This window comes from Daucus carota, chromosome 7 (genome assembly GCF_001625215.2).
Source record: "Daucus carota subsp. sativus chromosome 7, DH1 v3.0, whole genome shotgun sequence".
In the NCBI taxonomy this organism is placed as follows: Eukaryota; Viridiplantae; Streptophyta; class Magnoliopsida; order Apiales; family Apiaceae; genus Daucus; species Daucus carota.
Window position 1 is genome coordinate 26,788,824 of NC_030387.2, and position 25,576 is coordinate 26,814,399.

Sequence of the window (25,576 nt, forward strand, 5' to 3'; positions counted from 1 at the left end):
CGACCTCAATTTGAAATAGGACATCAAAGTATGGCCCAACGACTATACTCTAGGACACGATCAACGACGGAACGATGAAAATGAATAGAAATCCAAGGATCTACAAGAAGATGAAAATGCATGGTATATATGAGAAGATGAGGAGAAGGAAGAATTTACGAAGTTGGTCATAAAAATGAAAAAAAAATTGTAAAACAATAAAAATACAATAAAATTTAATGACGTAATTTTATAAATGGTTTATTTAAAAACGTATTTCTAGTGAATTCCCTGTATATATTCCACCACAGAAGGCATGGCCAATTGGCCATGAAAGAAAAAAGTCGAAATAAATGCTTCTGTTAAAGGGAGGAGTACAGTAGGATTAAGTTGATTCAAAATATCTTATTGGATCCGGAAGAAGAAAAAATCTTATTGGATTCTGGCAGGTTTTGTTGGCCCCACATGCTCTTGTGCGGGCTCCTACGTTCGAAACATGTTTTATCCTAAACTTTGGTGTGGCTTTTCATGGTACAGTACCAAAGTTACTTAAAAGTGTATTTTATTGAAATTTTAATGAATTATTTTAAAGTAATATAATTTAATAAATTGTATTTGATTTAAATTTAAATTTTGTTTGGATATTTAATAAAATGTGACAGAGTTGATATAATTTTTTTAGGATTAAGCATAATCTCACAAAATTTCATCATATTTTATGGGATTTCATAAAATTTAAAATACATTGGACAATTCAACAAAATCCTTCATTTTATTTTTATATTTTGATATATTTATCTAACCATTATAGCGTATTGAATCTTAACGTGATATCTTCCAATTACAACAAATATTCATATTTTATAATTTATATTATCTAAGACAATCATTTTTGATGTTCTCATCCTAACGGAGTTAGCTATATTTTAAATTTTAAAATTAATACATATTATTCTTGATCAAAAAGTTTAATATATTATTATTCTATATTGTAATTAATAAAATATATTATTTGATACAGTGCGAGATGTTGTGTATCTTCATTAGTTCGACAAACATCGAGCGTCTATTTGGAGTTGAGTTTCCATTTGACATATTAATATTAATTTTTACTTATCATATCTTTAATTCTTTTTTAGCAAAAAATTCTAAAATAGTTAAATAGAATAGTATATAATAGTGATTACGTAAAATTGTGCTTTTTATTGTAATGATGATTGTACTTTTAAATAAAAAATATATTATTAAAATAAAATATGTGATGTTGAATATATATTATTTTAATATCTTAACTAAATATATAGAATCTCCCGTATAAGCTCAATAAATATAGTCACTGTTTGAGATTGGCTAAAATTATGTTAGCTATAAAAAAATTATACTAAATTGCATAAATTTTATATATTTTTTATAAAGTTTATTAGTAATTCATGTCTCCAGAATTTTTAACTTTAAATTTCCGTCATCGAAAATGGTTGAAGCTTTAAATTAATGGACAAATGAAGCCATGTACGAGTAATACCGTATTGTTGTGGTCAAACAGACAAACACTCCCGGTAACACCTAGCTTTGAATTTTGAAGCAGAAATTCCCAAACATATTCAAAAGTTAATTAGTACGTGGAACAAAGATTAACCAAGTACTTAATATTAAAATATTAAGCAAAATGAGTACCAGTATCATATATCTTGCCGACACGAAACATCTAACTCGGAGACTTAAGGCTAATTATGCATTTAATCACTAATTACCGCGCATGTACTATGAACAATTAAATTACAAATGGGAAATGTCGCATTCCAAACGGTCCATCCAACATCATCGGAGTATATAATAATATATTAATGTATTATAATATGAGATTGAATATACTAGAAAAAGAGAGAATTTCACTAACTTCGTGATCGTGAACTGGAGAAAAATGTGTATAAAATTCATCTCCAAAGATTAATGATTAACAGGGGATTTATGATATTCTACCTCTGTCCTAATTTATTTGTTTTATTTGATTTTTTCATGATTAAATTGACAAAATCTTGACTAAAATTTAAATATATAAAAAAACAAACAAGATAAATAAATTGGGACGCAGGAGTGGCTAATCTTATTTTTTCAGACTTAAGAACTTATTCGAGGGAAAAGATATATAATATTGTATTTTTTTTCGGAAATAAATCCTTATTTTTTTGTTAAATAACGAATATAAAACACCTTCTTAATATTTATATTGAAAAAATCTAAAATATGTATTTTTTTTAAAAAATAAGGTCTTAAATTTGGAGGAAAAAAAGAACTCACCCAAACACGCTCATAATATAATATAACATAATATAATATAATGATATATATATTTTTTCTATATATTTTGTATCCGGGCGTGAAAATAGTCACGTGTGTGGATTTAAAGAGTATTCTAAAAGAAAGCATTTTTCTAATATAAAACAGTCAATATAAGTAAGGAATATGTAATCGTGCAAATTTTTAAGACGTCAAAATCATTGTACAAATGAATTAACCAACAAAATTATTCTTAAAGATAATAGCAACAAAAATAAGCGAGGAAAACAGCTGCCATGCATATGACTCGTAATATAAGTAATTCATATTACGTTGACGGAAAGCGAGAGAATAGAGTTTGATTAAGAAGATTTAAGGGGTTTAAATAAGTAATTAAGTGTAATTACTTTTAGGTTCACACATGTCAAATGATGGAATTACAAGTGTCGAGTTTAAGTATCTGTGAATTGATTTTGTAGGGTCGAATCCAAATGCCGGTGCTGGAATTGTAGTTAGAGTTCATTGAATTCAATTTGGTTCCTGTTTGCCAACAAAATTTCAAACAAAGACCTTTCTTTCATCTTTGTGAAGAAAAATAGCATGGTCAAGCATAGTATTTTTTTTTAATTATGACCCACTTATCAAATCTCTCTGGATATTGTTAATTAAGCTCAAGATCAGTTGGTTAATCACTTGATTTACGATATTTAGAAAATGATTTAAATAAGATTTTGTATGTTCCCATGGTTATCACTATGAAACAGGCGTTTATGCATGAAAGAATGATGATATAAATCGGGAATCATCGATTAAATGGTGATTCAAAATTTATTGGAGTTTTTTTTCGATAAATTGGGAATTTCAAATCAAATCGGAGCGTAATTTGTAATAAATGATATATTTTTAGAGGATTATTCATGGATTTTTAATAAATCGAAAATTTTAGAACACTAAATATGATGAAATGAGTTATAATTATTCTTTCTTAAAACAAGAATTTAATTGTCAAGCAGATTGTTGTCTCTCTGTTAATTTTGAAGAATTTGCTCACCCTAAAAAATTGAAGAATTTGCGAAACATTTAATCGGATCAAGGATTTTATTAAAATTCATAATTTTAATGTAATCACCTTTTTTTCTCCTTTTTTCCTGTAGTAGATAAAAAGCAGAGACGCAATATGAATGAGGCCGGCAGCTTAAAATGGGATTGTATAATGATTAGGCCTTTCAAGAAGTGGGCTGGACAATTTTCTGGATCAACGAAGATAACAAATGACAGGCAAAGATAACAAACGACAACCCGTTTGGTTCTTGCAGACAACATAAGCTTTTTCCAGAAAGAATAGGTAAAAAATTATTTAGTAATCAGAAAAAAGCTTTTCTAAATATAAAATTTTGATTTAAAAGTTATTTTTTAGAGAAACCATGTCACTCAGTTCTTTTGGAGATAATTACTTTTCATCTTTTATAAGAAGCGATTACATATTTTACTACTAACATTACGTTTTTATGTTACTGCTATATAGTTTTGAGTATATTACAGAGTTGTTGTGACACTCAAGCTCTGTTTGGATTGCTGTTCAAGGTGTTGTGAAAGTATAGGTAAAAAAAGTGTTGTTGAGATAAATACTGATTATTTTTTTCATATTTATATATTTTGAGGTATAATATAAAAAAATAATAATTTTTGTGATTTTTGATGGTGAAATTTGTGGCACCGGCAAAAGTTGAAAATAAGTTCTTTCCAAAAACAGGGGACACTATTTTTTAAGGGTCTTTTTGGAATATTGTTCAAAATTGATGTGCTGTTAGAAAATATGATGGTAAAACAAGTATTGTTGTAAAAATTAGACAAACTGGTTGGGAGTTTTTTTTTTATTCATATTTTTGAAAGGATATTAGGCTATCATTTCTTTTCACTTTAAATGCTAAAATTTCAGAATACTTTAAATTAGATAAACTTTTTAATTGTTTTGCAGATCTTTCTATACATTTTTTTTAAAAAGCAGCAGCATTTTGAGCACTTTTTGAATGGATAGCCACAGTGCACTGTGCAGACAAAACTGGAGAGAGTGATTAAACATTAGAAGGAAGCTGGTCTAGAGTGTAGTGACCAAGCCTTCCAGTTCTAAACAGATTAAGCAGCTTTTTACCAACTATACAGTCAGAGTCTTCACCTATACCTGGAACCACCTGAAGAGCTTTATGCAGTCCCGTAAGCTGCAACCCATATAGTTTTACGAAATTCGCCTCATCTTCCAGATCTTCACTAAAAGATGATATCGTCTCGAAAAGTGTTTGACGTACATCATTTACTACAGAGTCCTAACAAAGAATTAAACATTAATTTCACTTTGAAGTCAACAACTAAATAGTAGGAGTATCATATTTTATATGAAGATGCAAAATGTTAAAGAGTAATCCTAGTTTCCTGCAGAGAGATGGGAGCCTGAGAATTTGGCAAATTACCACACAAGAACCGCATAATTACTGGATAAGTTAACTGCTAAACTCATACTAATACTAATAATATAAAATGAGATGCTTCATTTAGCCCACAATTCTTGCTTTTTAAAGCAATGTCATATCACTAGTAGAGCAATCAAAATATGTTATGCTTGAGCCAGGGGTTAGCCTACAAGTAACTTACGACAAATATATGAACCCCAAGTCCAAACAGTATTGCATTGATTACATATAAGGTGCAGGGGCAAGAACACAATATTGTACTGACTGCTGAGTTTCACAAACATAAACTCTTAATCATTTGTTCTCCTGGTCTTATTATATTACAGACTATCCTCGGTCAGCTATAACTGGATAGCGGTTATACTTGTAGTTTGGAGTTGTCTCTCCAGGTATAAATATTAGTTATCATGGGGTGGAGGGTAATAGAAATATCAGTTGCCATAAAATACAACTATTTTCATACATAAAATGTAATTCCCAGGGAAAGTATGTAACAACACTGTTAAATATCGCACTACCTTTTAATCATCTTACACAAAGAAAACTCAAGCAACACAGGAGCCCATCGGACCCAAAATTATGCTTTTGAGCTACACAACTTTTCACAATGGTGTTTGGGATAGTTTTAGACCCACTTTTGTGCTTAAAGAAAATTGACATAATTAATAACATGGATGCCCTGAAGGCTGAATTGATATAGACTCATCTTAAGCGAGTGTAGAACATTAGCACACAAATGGAGATAAAACAGTTTTCATTTAATAAAACATCTAAAATGATGGATTAAACAGAATTCCATATATAATCCTAAAAACAAGGATATGAGAATTATGATAGGTGGGGTGAGATTTGCATCTGTCTGAGGCTCTGAGCTTAAAAGTTGACTCATATGTCAGACAATGTGCATATATGGATAAACATGCCACTAAAATAACTTTGTGATATTATAATGGGTAGTAATTACATGGTCATTTAGGCATAGAGTCATAGACCTGTAACTATTTATGGTTCGATAATAAAATCGCAATAATTTGGTATGTCGTCCGGTAGGAGAAATTTAGTAATTTTGGTTTTAGGAAACTGAAATACATTTCGGTTCAGTTGCCAAAACACCAAATGCACAGCATTTAGCTATTAGGCATAGCAAATTATTTTTGGCACAATTATAATCCTATAGATGGTAAGCAATCATAGAGTTTTTGAAGATCATTAAGTTTAGCCACTTAACCACCACAAATTGCTCAAGTGAACTAAATTAGAGCACAGACCTGTGTGTGATCTGGTACTTGCTTTTTACGCCCTGTTTTAGTCTCAGATACAGCAGAACAATTTCTTTGTTGATCACCTGGTAAGATTTTTTTCTTCATGCTGGGCAATTTTACCCACCTCTTGTACTCATTGCTTGTGCTGAGAATGGTTAAAAAATATTGTGCAAGTTTTAGCTCCCCAACTAGACAGTCAGCTATAGCTCCTGCATGAAAAACCAAATCTGAAGAGGAATAGCAGTATGACAATTAAATCTATCTATAGTACTGTTAAGTAACGAACACCCCCGAAACCTTATAATGTTAGAAGTAGGCCTTAATTTGATAGTTAGATCATATAATAAATCTATTCAACACTCCCCTCGCTCGTACAATCAGACAAATCAACAATTAAATTTAAATAATAAAGGGGTTGGAGGACTCAAAGTCGAGACCCATCCTTAAACCAAGTTCTGATACAATGTTAAGTAACCAACTCTCCCAAAATCTTAAGGTGTTAGTAGGCCTTAATTGGATCATATACAATCTTTATTCAGCAAATTTGATTTTGTTGTTTCTAGTTGTTGATACTTTGCAAATTATTGTACACTTTGCTATTAAATATTCACATTCTAAGAGTAAATGAAGAATATTCTGTATATATTCGATATCATTTCTTAAAGGAGCCTGTTAAATTAGGCTGACACAAACTAACTAGCTGTACTAATAACGAATTCCCCTCGATCAGTTTCTCAATATATGCTACACTTAGTATAAATGTATTAGTCTCCTATTTAGAAATGATACTGGGTATATGCAGAATATTCTTAATTTACTTCTGCGCACATAATATTCGTCTTAGACTTTGCAAGAAATATCAGGTGACATGTACTGAGGGTCTGAGACATGCTTAATATAGTTACCCCATTATCATGCTAATTATTTATATTAAAATAAAAAGATGCAGTGTCAGTATTCTGTATTCAAGAATCGATCACTTATACCCTGACTATAGTGTTAAGACAAGGGTATTTTAGGTCAAAGTGAGGAGTCCAAGTAGCTTGGCATACCTTTCATGATCTATTAGTTGATGAGAGTTCTTAAAATGCCAGATCACAAGGATAAAACAACTACATATCAGTTTCTAAGATCAGCTTGTTGGTACAGAAATTAACAATCACGGGGAAGTGTTGGCAATACTGTGAATAACAAGATTGTAGTAACATGCACCTGTTAAAGCTAATTTGGAGCACACGTCATCATCAACTATATCAGGAGGTAAAACGCCAGGAGTGTCTAAGACAAAGATGTTAGGATGGCTAGCAATCTGAAATTAATGGGTAAAAAGAGTTTAAGTAAACTTCATGACATTAAAGTAGACGTGCCAAGTGTGATACTCAATCTCTATTGTGCAAATTTTGTACTTGCTACTGAAACTTGAAATATGTAAAAGGTCCAGAAAAACAAAAATCATAATATGAATCACACCCTTCAAATTCCAGTTTGTCATTTAACAAGGAAATAACTAATCTTTATATAAAAACTAAAAATAGACACCAACTTCCAAGTTCATATTCCACCAGGACAAGAGACAATTACAAGCACATATATGATATATCGAAGTATTTATTTCAAGTGACCAGAGAAACAATTTGCTTGTCGTAAATAATATGGATCAGTCTTTTTAGAGTTTCTATTAATCTATTTAATTTAATGTGAATTAAATGGCTAAATTATAACGGTTTGAACCTTTAAGCTGCTAATCTCTTTAGTTTCCCCTGGATTTGGACTCACGGCTGCATGCTTCAACCTTCCTTTTTCTTCAAAAGATATATAGAGTTAAAGATGACATAATGTTAGAAGAGAAGCACATCTCTAAATATATGCAAGAGATAGAAGTTACACTGAAACTACAAGGACTAGAAAACAAAAATAACATAATCATTTATCGCTTTTCATCTCCTCCTCCCTCCATCCTATAATACAAGTCTCTTGGAAAAAAAGATTCTCCCACAATACTTGTCCACATCAAATCTCAATACAACGTCAATGATTATTTCTCATTAATTTTCTTGTATTTGCTTATTTGCAAGAGCAAGGCCAAGTATAGACTTTATTCTACATATTTGTCAAATTTTGCATTGGAATTACTTATTTACTGATAATTACTCTGGATGAAGATGAAAACTACGTTTGATGTTAAAGTTTCTCAATATACATAATTTATTCAAAAGGGACTTATCATGGGACGGAGGGAGTGTAACAATTTGATTTGCACATTCTATTATTTTCATACCTTCTGCACTAATCCTTCCGATTTGATGCAATGAGTTTGCCAGCGCGGACTTGCCGCTATTGGGAATTCCAACTAGCATCACTGTTGTGGTATGGCTAAACTGGCCATTCCTTTTCAGTTCTCTAACTTCAGACTGTAGTAAGTTCAGGAACTGCAACATTGCACCCCCTAATTATTATGTAGGATCTAAGATGCGATTGTATATTTAATATGTACAGCAGTCAGCAGACTATACAAATTAATAAAAGTTGCAAATTCCTTCAGCTACAGAAAAGTGCAAAGACCATCAGTCTACAACAATATACAGTATATATCTAATAATATAAGATATAGACAGTTGTCCACTTAATGTTTTGGTCTTCAAATTGATGCAGAAAATGGATATGAACCTAGAGAAATTAACAATGAAATGTTAATGTAATATTGATATATAAAAGTGGCTAAAAAGATCTTAATCCATAACTGAAAACCTTTGTCTACCATTATTGTATTCCGAAAGGAAGAATGATTACATACAAAAGTATTTAAACTATAAGGCCTCCAGTGACTAAAAAACAGTCCCATTTCGAGCATTTATATTGTTGAGCACGCCAAAACAAAAAAGGTCAAACAAAAGAGGACAGCAATTTTTTTTTCATTATATAGTCATAGTATCATACATCTTTTCTACAATGGCTTATTAGAGATTGCTAGTTGCAAATGCCTGATATTCATGAACATATAGAATTACCCCCTTGATGCTGTCCTTATTATGGGAATTGACCTCACAACACACGTGGCTTTGATTCTCTAGGTACCCTGTCCACCTCTGAAATAAAAAAATATAGACAAAATAAGCAGATAGGACAACATATACCAGCATCATGCCATCACCATTGTAATATAATTTAGCAGTAAGCAATGATTCTGGATATTTAAGTAAATTATGAGTTTTGGAAGTGTACTCTTAGAAAACACTAACTAGATGTAACACAATTAATAAATATTTTCATGAACTCACAAAATTGATGCTAAAATTCCCAAGTATCTTCTTCATAATACATTTAATAAGAGTTTGCAGGCATTTTATATTTACATTAACTCGCATTACAGTAATAAGAAAGCTGTAGAAATTTTCTTCCAGTCATAACCTTTATTTTTTACTCACTTCTCATTCACCCAAAGTACAAGAGTATGCACAAAAAATATAAACCGATTATCAAATATTCATATAAGGCTTTGTGTGTACTTAATTAAAGATGTAGCACAATTGAACTAATAGAGTACTTAAACAAGAAACCATTACCTTTGTCTGTGACCGATTTGCAAGATCCGTCTTGTTCAGAACTATTATATGCTTAGAAGAGTTTGAAAATCCTAGTTCTTCAAAAGTTGATGAAAATGGAATCTACAAGTAAGACACCTTTATCAATTCCCCATACTTAAAAATCCATAAAATCAGAATCATGAACAATGAAAGTGCCACTAAACATATCAAATATGATGGGGAGGCTGGAATCGATACTGGGAACTGGTCTATGACACGGCGTCCTTGACCATCAGGAACACAGTAATTAATAAATATACAAATATAACTTCTCACTTAAGCTACCTTGACAAGTTTAACGAGTTTGAATTTATTTAAAATGTTCAAAAGATGAACTGCCAAGTGCCAATATGAAGCTAACAAGGCTACATATATGCTTGCCGAGGCAGACCTGGTTAAGGTCTACTGGTGGCTACAGCTTTAATCGGAAAAAGAAATTTCAGTACTAAGTATCATAAACTTTATATCTAACCTATCAAGATGTCATTTCCTACTTTAATCAGTCAAATAATTATAACATATAGCTGATCAAGTCCAAATCTTGCTTGAGGTATTGGATTTTTATCTGGAATTGTCACAACTCAGTATCAATGTTATGTCCTAGCTTAGCTTCCAAGAAACATTACTTTGCAGGGTTGAAATTTTAGCAAACGTTATTTTATTGAATGAAAGTTTGCCAAGTTGGCAAGTTCTATTATTCAAAACTTCGGTGTAGGGTTGAAATTTTAGCAAATGATTGTGAATGCACATCATGGTTCCTCAGTAAGCATGACATGCATATGAGATCAGGTATTAACGAAAATCACATGACCTTGAGAACCAACTGTTTTCCACATTTCCGCATATATTTGGTTCACTATTTTCATTTCAAGTACCACCTAAACAAAAAATGCGCAGACATATCCAGACACAATGGACAAGCAATCACCACATCTAATCTCTGTCACCCCATGTGCTTAAAAATTTAAGTCCCGCCATTAATATTCTTAAAAACTAAACTCATTGAGACAATTTGTCGAGCATGGCATCTACGAACATAGCAAACTTAAAATTCAACAACCAACAACGATAAATGAAAAGGGTTGGAGTACCCTTGCGTCTCGAACTTCAACAACAATATCAACCAAGGGAATACGCTCCGCAATTGCACGAGAAGCTGCAGCCATGTGAGGTGTGTACCACCAGCTTGACCCTTTGTTTTCAACCACGTTCTTTATTGTTTTAGCTATCTTCTCAACTAGTCGACCACTGCCTGCTGCCATTTCACTTTATGTAAGGAAATTCAAGTTTTCAATAGCTAAGCATTGAGATTTTGGTGTTCTTTTATGTCGGGCTTCCCAGTTTTAAACAATGAGGAAAACAAACTAAAGAGAATGTAAAATAGTAAATATACTCCCTCTCTCCCACTCATTTCTTTACGGTTACTATTTTGGGATGTCCCTCTCATTTCTTTACGTTACTATAAATAGTAAATTTTTCTCATCATTACACCCACTATCTTCCCCTACTATCTCATATTTAACAATAAAAACTATTATTACACCCACTACTTTCCTTCACTATCTCAAATCTATTATTAAATATTGATAGATCCCATCACTTTACCCACTTTTCATCTAATTTTACTTATTTTTTATACATTGTCTTGGTCTCCGTGTCCCCCTCCAATGTAAACAATTTCAGTGAGGAGATTCATGAGGCGGATGTTGCTGTATGTATTGTGGAGGCTCGTGTACCACAAACTAATACCTTTAAATACTTGGGTTCTATTATTCAGAGTAATGGTGATAAGTCTGCGGATGTTACACATCGTATTTCTACAGGATGGCTTCGTTGGCGGGCTGCTACAGGGGTGTTGTGTGATAAGAATGTACCTTTGAAGTTGAAGGGTAAATTCTATCGTGTAGCAATCAGACCATCATTATTATATGGTTCCGAGTGCTGGCCATTGAGAAAGGCTCAGGAACGTAGGCTAGAGACAGCGAAAATGCGTATGTTGCGTTGGACCTGTGGTAACACCATGACAGATCATATACCGAATGATACTTTTCGACGTCTTTTAGGTGTTGAGTCTATCTCTAAGAAGATAAGGGAGGGACGTTTACGTTGGTATGGACATGTTCGGCGTAAATGTAACTCAGCACCGGTTAGGAGAGTAGAACACATATCAGTTCGGGTAAGAGAAAGAGGGGTCGGCCTCGTCGGACATGGGCTGATCAATTAAGTTTGGACATGGGAGCTTTAAATCTCACAGGTGATATGACATTAGATAAGAAGGATTGGAGACGGCGTATTAGAGTAGTTGAGACTAGGTCTCGTGTCTCACAGAGATTATGAGGGTTATGGTGTATGTTTTAAGGGAGGGTTCAGCTCAGTCATTACCAGATGCATTAGCGCCAATCAAAAATGTTTGGGTAAGTCCCATGTGAAGAAGGCCATGGGCTAAGGTATTATATTCTTATTATAGCACACACTATTTTATTTGTTGTGCACTAAGCCGGGGGTCTTCACGGAAACAGCCTCTCTACTTTAAGGGTAAGGGCAAGGCTGCGTACATCTTACCCTCCTCTAAGCGGGATATACTGAGTATGTTTGGTTTGGTTTGGTTTGGTTTGGAGAGAGTAGTTTTTATTCCTATTTTTGGTTAGGTTTTACTCCCTCGTCCCAAAATATTTTTCCTCTTTATTCTTATCACTTTTGCCAACATACGCTTTGATCATTAATATTTTTAACTTCATGTCAATATAAAATATAAAAATTTAGTACTCATAAATACGAAACCAACAATATCACTCATGACTATATTTAGTCTTATAAATTAGACTTAGACGTAAATTAATAATTTATCTCATGTTATAAACAATCCTGACATATCCGAAAAGTTTTTATATGCGGTCCTGCGGAGGGGGTAGTATTTTCAAATAATTAGCTTTTTAAAAAGATGAAAACACGCAGAAAGAAACATAATTTAAATATAATTTTATTTCAGAATTTTCGGTCCAAAATTGGAATCAAAGTGAAAACAAAACGGATCCTATACTTCTTTTATTTCCATCTAAAAATCTCAGTATTATTGGTTTTGACAAGGTTCATGAACATGACTTGGGCCAACTGTTATAAGAGGCCATTGTTATATATTTTTATATTTAATTTATATAACTTCTAGTTTTAATATTTTCAGTTTTAATATGTATTTAGTATGCTTTCAAAGAATGGCGCGAATCAATCGTTAAAATAGAACCTTGCTCTTAACCACTTGAGCTATCCAACCGTGCTCCTTAGAATAAGGGTTGTAAGAACATGACCCTGCTTTCAAAATTTTAAAAGATTTCATCGTTTTACCCATGTTCTCATTTCCATTAATCATTTGGAAACAAACATAATCTCCTTCCTTATCAATGTAAAAGGACCATAATGAAGACATTCCACAATTACAAAGCAGTATCAATTTAAGAAGAATCAAACCATTCCATGAATGCTGCCGGAGCACAGCACCACATTCTCATTTTTATCAATCACTTCCACTAGTACCATATTCACTCAAACCAACTAACAGCAACAAGGTAAGCACAACTAAATTCAAAATGTCAAACCAATATATCAAGAACAATTTACTGGAACAAGGAAACATGGAGAGTAAAATTTTGAAATATTTATCCAATAGTATATCAAGAACAGTCAGGTGAAGCAAGAAAACAGGCGCGTTAATAAAAGCATTAATAGCGAAATGCCAAAAACTCCAATTAATATTTCTCTGGTTGATGCTGATGGATCTCTATGAGACTATGACTAACCTTTGGCTACAAAACATGGTACTGATACTTCTAATACACCTGGCAATGGACGGGAGCAAATTAGATTACTCCAACAATAGATTGTTTACGATGTTACAGCAGCACTATAGAAGATAGAAAAGACGGACTCCACTATAGAAGATAGTAAAGACGGACACCAACTATATAAGCCTATTTGTACATTTAAAATTAAAAGGTCTTCTAATGTATTAATTCCGGGAGAAGCACAATTCGCATTATCCACATACAGAACATAAATCTAGGTCAGCATAACATATTATCTTTAAGCAGAAAAAACATCATACACTTGTGTGTTCTGTGTATACATATAGCAACCATAAGTTAGATAACTGATGCAAGGCTAAGCTCTCAAGCTTTGGGTCCTTCAGGACAAACTGGTGGGGTGTTAATCTCAGGCAATTCTGCATAGGAAATTGAGATTAACTCAGATATAATATTTTCAGTTTTTTCATCCTTAAGATCTGCAATCTCGTTGTCACTGCCTTTGTTGGGGTAGGAAGGTTCCTCAGAATTATCCGTATCCGGTACAGAGTAAGAGATGGCAATTAGTGACTCCCGAGTCAGTTCCTCAGCAGCCTCCTTTCCAGATTGTTTCTTATCCATATAACGACGAGACGCTCCTGCAAATGCTATATTGGTATCATATCAGAAGAAGAATCATAAGCACATATAAGCTCATATGTTTGTTTATTGTATAAAGAAACACCAGACATTGGTGTCAGTTATGATCAATAAAGCTGTCTGAACAGCACTTCTTATTTGATCTTTTCTCTTACAGAAGACTACTGGAGAATCGTCAGACTGTACAAGACTCATTTGGGGGTACCTATACTTGTTGTAGTCTGGCCACCGAACAGTTATTAACGAATTACGTAGCCATAGTGGTTTCAATCCCCTCTTATACTTTCTAAAAAACCCTAATTCCATCAAGACCAATCTCTTCTATCCGGTAAAGATCAGATGACATACACTAAGTGGGCATTAGGCAATTACCTATTTATCTTATTGAGTCCATTAGCTTATGTAAACTTAAATCCTTGAGACAACTTCGGTTCTTATATAAAATTACGCGTTCTTTACGTATTAATGATTTTACAAACATAGCATATTAGACACACCTACCGACAGTACAATCTATCAACAGAAAGATAGGAAACTGTAGTTATCATCAAGTATAATAAAGGACATTTTAACAACACTAAATATCAGATATGAACAGAGCTCTGTCCAACAAGAAACGACCGTCTATACGGAACCATGACATGAAAAAAAAATAACAAATAAAACAAAACAAAAATGAGTTATGGACCTTAACAATCCATAAAAGCCGGGTCAAAACGGATTAGGCTAATAATCATTTCACTAGCAAGTTGATATAGTCTGACACATGACATTCAGTTTCTTATGTAACTAGTCCAAGCTAAACTAGTATGTCAAAGTTTTGTAAATTTTGGAATATACCAATGTTATTGAGCTAAAGACTGCACGTCCCTAGGAAAACTATTTAGTTACAACAATTCCGAAGTGTAATTTATCTTATAAGTAAATTGAAGACAGTGGAACGTGAATACATAGCCTCATAGGAGAACCTATTGTGAAAAGGTGATCAAACTATAAATTATTAATCTTAAAGACCCTTCTTGCCATAGAACCATTTAAACACAGCTTTAACAAGATAGGAACATGAACTCCTGTTTTGCTCAAATCAGTAATCAACACTCAAAACTCTATGATAGTGACCTTCATGAAGACAGGAGCACGATTATGACACTTACACCACATAAAATGATTGCACCACGAATATCACCATTTACCAGCTATAACACAACATAGCACCACTTATAACTACCTTGCCTCTGCTGACCATATTATAAACAGAGTAAACAGATATGCTCACTCTTGCTCTGCCATCTGTTTTCCATGAAATCTCCATCTTTAAATCTGATAAAACACTTACACAGCATATCATCTTGCAAATAAATCTCCATCTTTAAATCCGATAAAACACTTACACAGCATATCATCTTGCAAATACGAGTTAGAGTACATAAGGTGAACCACTAAAACTGTCAAACTATGATCATGTAGTACATGGAAAATCAAAACGAAACAATCAACATTCATAGCCATGAATTATGTTTCAGTTCATTCCCATCACCATAAAGATGAAAAGCCCAAGAATAAAGTAAAGAAGAAACAAACTCTTTTTGTCAAATTCGTATTTGGATTAATTTACAGTCAGTTAAAATCAACTTTGCCTATAATTATTATGGAAAGAAGCAACATGTCGATATGTGCATAAGAACAAAAAATGATGAAACAAACTTTTTGTCTGCAGGGTAGGTGAGAAAACCTAGAAACGCATCATAAAAATAGAAAATAAGAGAAAACGCAGTAACAGTATCAAAGATCAAAGTATTCTTCCCATAATCTTATAGGTTGTAATGTTGGTTATAAAAGGTCAAAGTAAAGCAAAGGCTCAATCGTTAAATTTATCAGCAAGAAACAGCTTCTTAAAACAATTCATGCATGGAATTCATATCTACACTAAGATTGTATCAACATGACAGAATTATTTTTTCTTAAGAGGGTAATGATACGCACATGTCGAGAGTATTTCACATATTGAAGATAGCTTGGCCCAAGGGATAGAATTATTCAATAAAAATAAAAATCCATATCTTTGCAACCTGGGAAATATAATCGTAATTAATAAACTTGCACTGAATTGAGATAATGTAAAATTGCTTGAAGTGTGGAAGTAAAAGGGGGTGTATCAAATGCAAGTGTTCTCTGGAAAGGTCTATACTGAGAATTTCTACATTGGAATGCAAGTGTTCTCTGGTACAGAGAAATTAGGAATTGTATAGAATGGGTTACAGTAAGCAATCAATATGCTGAAACAACTTAATGCAGAACAATAACAGTCATATCTGTAAAGCCGCCAATTAATAGGCACCTGACCAGTACCAACAAGCCAACAACCATGTGAATCTAATTGTGAGTTATTTCTTCCAGAGTTCCAGTACCAAGAAAAGTCTAAAATGAATAAATGCAAATTCATGACCATATTAATAGATTGATCTCCGTCGCTGTAAGCTCCTACCATAAATCTTGTATAACCTTAAAAACAATCATCAAACTGAAATGACAATAACAGATACACAACAAACGGAATTAAGTTACATAATCCAACAACTAAGTTCAACACAAGGGTAAATTTTTTCCTTTGCAACTACAAATTTCCACAGCAAATCCAAAAAAACGAAACCCCCCCTAACAATCCAGCATAAAAAATCTCACAAATCAAAACCACAGCTTTTAAAACCCTAACACACGAACAACCAAAATAAAATCAAATCAAGAACCCCTTCAATCCAACTTCAAAAACCCCCTGATCACACCCAAACTTGCAATCAAAATCAAGTCTTGCACACAAATCAAGAATCCCATATCATCAATCAAAACAAACCCCATCGAAAGTGCAGAAATTTACAGTTCACAAGTCAAACACAGCTAAAAAAGCAGTCAACCCATGATTCTATACACACAAATAAACATCTAAAACAAGTTAAATACATACAAAGATGAACTATCTTCAGAGATGATTACCTTTTCTTTACAGTAGTTGTAACTTTGTCTGTTGTTTAGTTTGCAGCTGGTGAGAGAGCTCTGCAAGATTCCAACACAACTTTATTAGTAACTATTTTTATGTTATTTTTTTCTATAGGTTGGTTTATACAGCAAGAGTTAAAGATGATTGGACAAATTGGGTTCCTTAACATTTTTAAATTGTGAGAGTGTCTGCAATATGGCGGTTGGTGACACGCGTCGCGTGTGCTCAGCACCCTTGGATATATTTCATATTTTGTTACAGGTAATTATATTTATTTTGTAGTTCAATTATTTTACTTTTAATTTTATCAGTAATTATGAAATTGAAATTGATAAACAAACTTTAACAGATCATAGGGTACTGATGAACATAATTTTATTTGAATTTAAAAAATAATACTCCATTTTTGTCATCAAGCTTTAATATTTGAGATTAATTGTTCGGACATGTATTTTAAGATCATTATAAAATATGGGTTTATAAATTATTTTAATTTTTTTTATTTTGAATTAAAAAATTTATTTTAAAAATTCTTATTCTTAAATAAAAAATTTAAAACAAGTTATAACCCGGTATTTATATAAGCACTAAAATGCGTATTAGCAACACGAAATGTATAGAAATGAGTTTGACGGAGATAGTATAGAAAATTAAAGAATAAGATATATTATATTGAAGTATCTGCGAGGACATTCCTTATCTCAGTTCTCTAAAATATAATAAAATAATGAACCCATAAATTATAAGAAACACAGAAAATATTTTACTCCAGTGTTGCTCCTTGTATTTATTTCCAATATAAAAATAAAATTTAATTAGTATTTTGAATTTGAAATTCTAACTACTAAATTTTAACAACGGTTTTCCAACAACATTCTAATAGTTATATTTCATCTGTTATATTTTAATGAGGACATTTCAACTACTATATTTTACACCTTCTACACCTTCAGATTTCCGTCCAATCTCATTGATGAATTCAAGCATGAAGCTATTCTCAAAAGTTCTGGCAAGAAGATTGAGTTTATACATGGAAAAGTTGATCTCCCCAAATCAAACAGCTTTTGTAAAAGGCAGACAGATATCTGATGGCATTCTTCTAACTTCTGAAATCTACCACTCCTTGAAAACAGCTAAGAGGAAAGGTCTTATCCTCAAAATAGATTTTGCTAAGGCGTTTGATAGCATAAAATGGGATTTTTTGTTTCACGTTCTGGAAATCATGAACTTTGACACAAAGTGGATTGCCTGGATAAGAGAGTTGTTTGAGTCATCTAGAATATCAGTCCTTGTGAATGGTAGCCCCACGGAGGAATTCCACCCAACAAGAGGCCTCCGTCAAGGAGACCCTCTATCTCCTCTGCTTTTTAACATAATTGGAGAAGTTCTATCTCGCTTGCTTGATTCAGCTCATGGAATAGGGTTGTTCGAGGGTGTCTCGATTGCAGGCTGTGGAGATAAATTAACTCACCTACAGTTCGCTGATGATGTGATCTTATTCTTAAAAAATGACTCACTTTCAATACAAGGTATTAAGGTAACGTTAAAGATCTTTGAGCTAATTTCAGGCCTGCAAATTAACTACGGGAAAAGTACGCTTTATGGCTTCAAGGAAAATCAAGAACAAATGCTACAATGGGCTGAGTGCCTCGGCTGTAACATTGGCTCTGATCATTTTACCTATCTGGGTGCTGCAATAGGAAAATCTCCAAAGAAGACTGTTTTCTGGAAGCCGTTGGAACAAAAAATTACTTCAAAACTCAGGGTTTGGAATTCATCTACTGTATCAATGGCAGGTCGCCTGATTTTGCTACAATCTGTTCTTGACAGTATTCCATCTTACTGGTTTGGATTGTATAAAATGCCCAAGCAAACCATCCAACACATTGATAAGCAGAGAAGGCACTTCTTGTGGGGAGGTAAGACAGAAGGGTCAAGGAAACTTCACCTTTTGAATTGGGATCGCTTGTGTACACCTAAATCTCAGGGAGGTCTGGGAATAGTCCCTCTTGAATCCAGGAATATTGCGCTCCTTGCAAAGTGGTGGTGGCGTTTCTATTCACAAAGAAACCATCTCTGGAATAAGATTTTATGTTGCAAGTATGGAGATTGTTTAAGGTTTAATCTTGATCTTTTATCAGGAAGCCCAGGCCTTTCTCCGATCCTTCAAGACATCTCTTGTCTTCGACAAAACAGGGCAGTTGAGACATTGTTATGCAGCAACAAGTTCAAGTGGGAACTTGGCAATGGGACCTCCATCTATTTCTGGGAGGACTGGTGGCAAGGTGAAGGTCCACTGACAGTCAGGTTCTCTAGGCTCTATTCTTTATCGAACCTGAAGTTTAAATCGATCTCAGAATTCTTGTCAAAATGGGGAACTAATGGGCAAAATGAGGGTATTTGGACTCACCCTTTATTGGATTCAGATTTATCTCAAGCCTCTCTCTTATCTAATCTGGTCGAAATCACTTGTCTTCGACAGCAAAGTGACAGACTCGTCTGGTTGGTTAAGGGTGATTCTTTCACCCCCAAGTCTCTTTTGAAGCATATGATTGCAGATGTTTCACTCCAAACTACTAGTCCTAGAATCTGGTCAGTTATTTGGAGCGCCAAAGTCCCTCCAAAAATTAAAATTTTTCTTTGGAAAATTTGTTGGGGAGTCCTGCCAACCAAGCATTTCCTGCATTCTAGAGAAATTCCAGTGAATCCCAATTGCAAGAAGTGTGGCAATGTGGAGGAGACTTTAAACCATTTATTCTGGGAATGTGACACTGCAAAATGGGTCTGGCAATTCATTGCTAACTGGTGGAGTTTAAACAAGACTTTTAGCAAAATCAACCGATTCTCCATTCATAATCTCATGCATCTAAAGGGTTCTTCTGCGTTAGCAAAAATCTGGCACACGGTAGTTGCAGCAGCAGTATGGTCAATCTGGTTAGCTCGAAACGAGCTTGTTTTTCAATCAAATTCGGTCCGGAAATCGGTGTTGGTTCAACTGGTCTTCACAAGGGTTAATAAATGGGGCGAAGTGTCAAAGCTTATTCCTTTCTCTGCTGATCCTGTAACATCTGGGATTATCCGTGTAATTATCTGGATGATTAATGAATATTATATGAATTTTATATGAATTTCTGTGAATTAATTGGTTCCTGTTCTATTAATTTAGTTAAGTATTTTTGATTAAATTTGAGTAATATCAATTTTTATATGTTCAGTACAAAATATAGTTTATTTAGATATGTTCATATCGATTTATGTATTGTCAGATGATTTTATATTTGATTTATGGATTTAATTATGTATATTTTAATTAATCACTAATTATTTTGATTTTCCGAAAACCGTCAACCTGTAACGGTACCGAGATTTTACTTCCCGAAAATTTCAACAAAATTCACCTTTAGCTTAATTTGACCATTCCGGACACTTTTCATGTTTTGACTTTTTCGATCCGGAGTACGGTTTGTTCCGGAGCCGGTCCGGCGGAATCTTTCGGTATTCGATAATTATCCGGTTGTATCGATAAACGTGAAACTAGATATTTTATACTTATCCTTATCTTGTCATAATGACGGTGGGACCCGCGTACTAATGACGGATTAAAAAGCCCCGTTTTGATGATTATCTCGAAAACCGGTACCAATTGGACCCGTTTTATTAGTATAAAGCTATTAAACATTGTATTTTCATGCTATATATGATCCAAAGGGGTACTAATTATTCATAAGTATAAATATACTTAACCGTACTTTATTTCATTACGAAAATCATAAAACTAGTTAAAACCGAGAAATTCCCGAGAGAGTTTATCGCGTTCTTGAGATTCAAACAAGGATTTGGAAGTGTTATCGGACTCCGATTTTGGCGTTCAAGTACTCAAATCGAAGGTTTTGAGGAGTAGAATCTGATTGGGTCATCAAAAACATCAAGAAATTCGCAGGTGAGGAGAGATTTAAGGTTTTAAATTCGAAGTCATTTAATTTAAATTAGAGATTTTTGATTTTGAAGTTGTTTATATGTTTTGATGATTGTATGTTGTAGATAATCTTCTCCTGATCATTTTGGTATATCATATGCTTGACTTGGAGTTCAATAACGTGTTCAATTTGAGGTTTAATCTTCGAAATCAGGAATTAGGGTTTATGTGCGCGATGAATGTTTTCAATTGGAAATTAGGGTTATTTAATCTAGGAGGTAGAAGTGAAATTGGATGATACCATCATGTTGGTTGTGATCTCAGGAACGTGTACATAGCTTCAAATCTTAGCTGAGGTTCGTGAATCGAACGAATCGATTCAAAGAAAACTCGCCGGCGACGGCGAGTTTCTTCGATCGATTACGGTCGATTCCGGCCGTTTCTGGTGAAATCGATTGTATGGATGAGTTGGGGAGGCTTGATACTCCATATCTGCACCATTTGGAGGCTATTGGTGGCCGGAATCGCCACCTCCGGCGAAGCCAGGGGCGGCGGCTGCAAAATTGCAGTTTGGCCCCTGGACTTTTGGAGGTGGTGAAGTTTAGCCACCCCAGTTTCATTTTTGACATTTAGACCCCTGAAGTTTCCAAAGTTGCAAATCAAACCCTGTAGTTTTCAAAACTTGCAATTCAAACCCTGGATTTTTTTTAAAAGTTTAAAAAAATGATTTTTGATTTAAATTTAATTTCGAAAATCATTTATTTTAATTTCAAAAATTGTTTTTAATTATTTATTAATTCAAAAATAAATCTGATTTAATTTATTAATTAATTTTAATTAGTAATTAATTATTATAGTTAGTCAATTAATTTAATTATTAATTGATTAATTGTTTTAATTAATTATTAATTGATTTTAATTGATTTATTAATTGGATTTAATGATTTTAAATATTTTTTAAATGATTTTAAAATTCCGAAAAATAGTTTCGAGCTTTAAAATATTATTCTAAAATATGATTGAAGCTCGTTAATTGATTTCAAATGATTTCGGACTTGATTTCGAGTATCCAGAAATGGATTATTTATTTATAAAATGATTCTTTGACCGTTTTAATTCCGAAAAATGTTTAAAAATTCTTAATAAATACAGAAAAGTCTGTTTGACTTCAAACCTCTTTTGAAAAATATATTTTATTAAATATTTTATGTGATATGAGCTATGTGCTATCTGATTGATATGTTATGTGTTTACGTGATTGATATAAAATTGTGTTTGACATATCTTTTGATCCGTAAATCGGATTTGGGTGAAACGAAGGGTAGATAGAAGCTCGTTTCGAATAAAGGATGATAAGAATAGTATGAGATCATATATTGATAAAGAATTGTTGTGATTAGCAGAAGAAGCGAGACGTAGGAAGGGAAAGCAAGTGGTGATAGAGTAGTATAGCGAGCAAGCGTAGTTGAAACTTGAGATCAGCTATATAAGGCAAGTTCCCTCAGACTTTCCTTCAATTATATGTTGTATCTGTTGTGATTATTTAGTGAACTTTCTGATGAAGTCCTGTGACCTATTGAATTATCGCATGGATTATTTATCCTATTGATTCTTGAACCTTCAACCAAATTTCTTGAACTATTTTATGGATTATTTATCCTATTGATTCTTGAACCTTCAACCAGATTTCTTGAACTATATTATGGATTACTTACCTTATTGATTCTTGAACCTTTGACCGATTCTTTGATACCTGCTACGAAACTTATTTCAATTGTAAACCTTCCATCTTTAAAACTTCTAAATGATTACCATAACAACCTAATTTCATTTCAAAAATATACCCTCGATACCTCAACCAGTTATCAATCACTTTTATTTCAGACCGTAACCAGTTGAACGACCCCAAATAACATCTGTTATGACATATAACTTACAGTTGATTGATTCTTTCCATAAACTCCAGTTTCCTGATCTTAACAGTATTCATTTATACTTGGATTCTTTTGTGAACCTAGAACCCTCCTTCATGTAAACACGAAACTTTGACGTGCTTTGCCATCCTATAAGGCAATATCTGATTCTTTGCTAAAACCATGAAGATAATTCTCATTTCTCCTTTGAGATCCATTTGAGACACTTTGAATAATAGTTGCTTCTGCTTCAAAATTTATTTATGATATTGATGTTCTTATTTTATTGAATAATATTGTTGATCATCTTGATTGTGATAGAATTGGATAGTTTTCTAAACTTGGACCAGATGAATGGTCAGACCAGATGAGTGGTCACTTTAGGCCAATGTGTGCCTTGGATCCAATAAACGAGCATGGTGGGACCTGCTCGGGGTTAGTGTCTGACTGATCAGCAGCCTAACCTTTGATTTTTAAAATAAATTTAATATCCAATTCTAATCAATGTTCTAAAAACAAATCTTGGTATTGAGATTGATTCCTTGAGACACTGGTTTCCTTCAGCTTATGATTAATATTTTAAATTGATATTGTTATCCTTGCTGAGCTGGTTAGCTCACTCTTGCGGTATTTTATGTTCTTTCCAGTGAAGGCAGAGAAAGTTGGTAACGATGACCCTCAGGCTAGTAGTAAGGTCAGGATTCCAGGCTAGGAGATGAAGAGAGCTATCAGCAGCACCTGGCTTTTCATATATGTACTAGTTTGAATAACGAGACACAAATGGCGTGTAAGCTTGTAAGATTTAAGTTTTTATTTTGGGATTTGGGTTTGTAATAATTAAAGTTGTGTTGTGGCTTGTTTTATACTTTAACCTGTTGCGATCCAAGGACAGTGAAGGGTCACTATATATATTATATCATTAATTACAGGTTTATGTTGAGATGTGGACCCCAAACTTCTGACCCGGGTTTGGAGGGCGCCACAGGTTGGTATCAGAGCGACAGGTTTTAAGTCAATGAAACAAGCCTAGATGGTTAGGTTGGGTAGAGGTTTAGGATTAGAAATGAGTGATAGATAGATAGAACGTGAGAGGTGAGTATTAGTGAGAAGTAGGCTCTTGTGCTATCAGGAATTCTTATAGGTGTTCTGTTATATTGATTTGCAGATATTTATGATGTCCGACCCTATCATTCCTCCATATTCACAACATTCAGACACCACAGTTAATGGACCCTCACCTCCTCAGAGACCTGAGCTTCGCCAGCCTGTTTCACCCTCTTTAGAGGATGTGTTGGCCGCAGCAGCAGTTGTTCCATCCAGAAAGATACCCTCGACTTATCATGCTAGGCCTTTTATACGTGGACCCCCACCCAGTACCCTTAGTTCCACCCGAGGTTCTTCTATCCACACTTCTTTCCGTCCTGCATCAGACCCTGTTCCTTATCATGAGTTTGAGGCGATGAGGATGGAGCGTCAGTACTTACTTGGGCAGGTCAGAGAGATGGAGCGTATCATACAGATGATGGACCCTAGTAGAGCTGAACGAGAGCTGAGGCAGAGGATTGTGGATGTAAGAATGAATGCGATGGCAAAGCTTAATACCGTGGCTGAGGGTTATGGTGACTTAGCAGACTGGGCTATTTGGATAATGAAAGAGTTGGACACATTTGGAGGTCCTACTTTTCCTGGGAGCTAAATGATAGTAGTTGTAGAGCGGAGGTGCCAGGTACATTAGTGTGTAGTGTGTAGTATGTATCAGGTCAGCAGATTTTGACATGTATGTATATAGACTAGCGGAGCTGACTAGATGACGGGTATGTGGTTGTGGTTGTCAGCAGATTTTGACATGTATATATAGACTAACCGAGCTGACTAGGTGATAGCCTTGTTGTTGCTGTTGTTGTACCTTACTTTTGACGAAGCGCTTGACGCTTGTATCTCCAGCACTGACTTATATATATCATCATCTTTTATTTACAGTCTTGTCCTTTACTTTATCGCACTTGCTTTACTTTACTTTACTTTCAGTACCAATCATAAACTCTTGTGATAATATTGAACCCTTTTCTTTTATTGCTCTACATTCTGTAAAGAAGCATGCAATTTATTTAGTTAAACAATCTCAAAAATGTTTTCAAAAATGTATAATTCTGTTTTCTCAAAAACTTTTTATAAAAAGAGAATTTGATTTAAAACGACTAAGTGAATTGTTTCTTCTTTACAGAATGCCTCCAACAAGACATACTCGTGCCAACAGTGATCCTGAAGGCACCAACAGTATCAATGATAACAATGATAACCAGAATGTCAACATAGGCCCAGTAGATCCTGCTGTGGCCCAACTAATTCAAATTTTGGCACAACAAACTGCTCATCTTACCCGACAACAGCAACATCAAGAGAATCCTAGGGTAACTTTTAAAACTTTTCAGGCAGTTAATCCTCCAGAGTTTAAGGGCTCAGCAGATCCCATTGCAGCCCAAACATGGTTAAAAGAAATGGAAAAGTGTTTTGAATTAGTTCCAGCAAGTGAAGATCAGAAAACAAAGTTTGCTAGTCATTACTTAAAGAATGAAGCAACGTATTGGTGGGAATCTGTGAAGAATATGGAAGGCACAGTTAAGATTACTTGGGAGAGGTTTAAGGAACTGTTCTTAGAAAAGTATTTTCCTAGGTTTCTTCAAGATCAAATGGAGTTGAACTTTTTAGAGCTGAAACAAGGAAATATGTCTGTGGTTGAATATGA

General features: G+C 33.7%; 1 protein-coding gene and 2 long non-coding RNA genes across 4 annotated transcripts; 1 reads left to right on the plus strand and 2 right to left on the minus strand.

Annotated features, from left to right (window-relative positions):
* Positions 1–4,204: 4,204 nt before the first annotated feature.
* LOC108194184 (DAR GTPase 2, mitochondrial) lies at positions 4,205–11,002 on the minus strand. Its single transcript, XM_017361102.2, has 8 exons — positions 10,662–11,002; positions 9,550–9,651; positions 8,995–9,072; positions 8,265–8,415; positions 7,718–7,788; positions 7,199–7,295; positions 5,993–6,195; positions 4,205–4,580 (listed from the first exon to the last, which is right to left on the minus strand). Exons 1-8 carry the CDS (start codon positions 10,830–10,832, stop codon positions 4,332–4,334), a joined length of 1,122 nt encoding a protein of 373 aa, XP_017216591.1. The 5' UTR covers positions 10,833–11,002; the 3' UTR covers positions 4,205–4,331.
* Positions 11,003–13,546: 2,544 nt separating this feature from the next.
* LOC135147842 (uncharacterized) lies at positions 13,547–17,178 on the minus strand. Its single transcript, XR_010285727.1, has 2 exons — positions 16,998–17,178; positions 13,547–14,005 (listed from the first exon to the last, which is right to left on the minus strand). It is a non-coding gene; the product is annotated as an uncharacterized LOC135147842 (long non-coding RNA).
* A 3,698-nt stretch (positions 17,179–20,876) lies between these two features.
* LOC135148053 (uncharacterized) lies at positions 20,877–23,756 on the plus strand. 2 transcript variants are annotated; one of them, XR_010285907.1, is made up of 3 exons: positions 20,877–20,941; positions 22,321–22,412; positions 23,487–23,756. It is a non-coding gene; the product is annotated as an uncharacterized LOC135148053 (long non-coding RNA). The 2 variants fall into 2 exon arrangements; XR_010285906.1 differs by lacking the exon at positions 22,321–22,412 and having other exon boundaries at positions 23,483–23,756.
* The last annotated feature ends 1,820 nt before the right edge of the window (positions 23,757–25,576 follow it).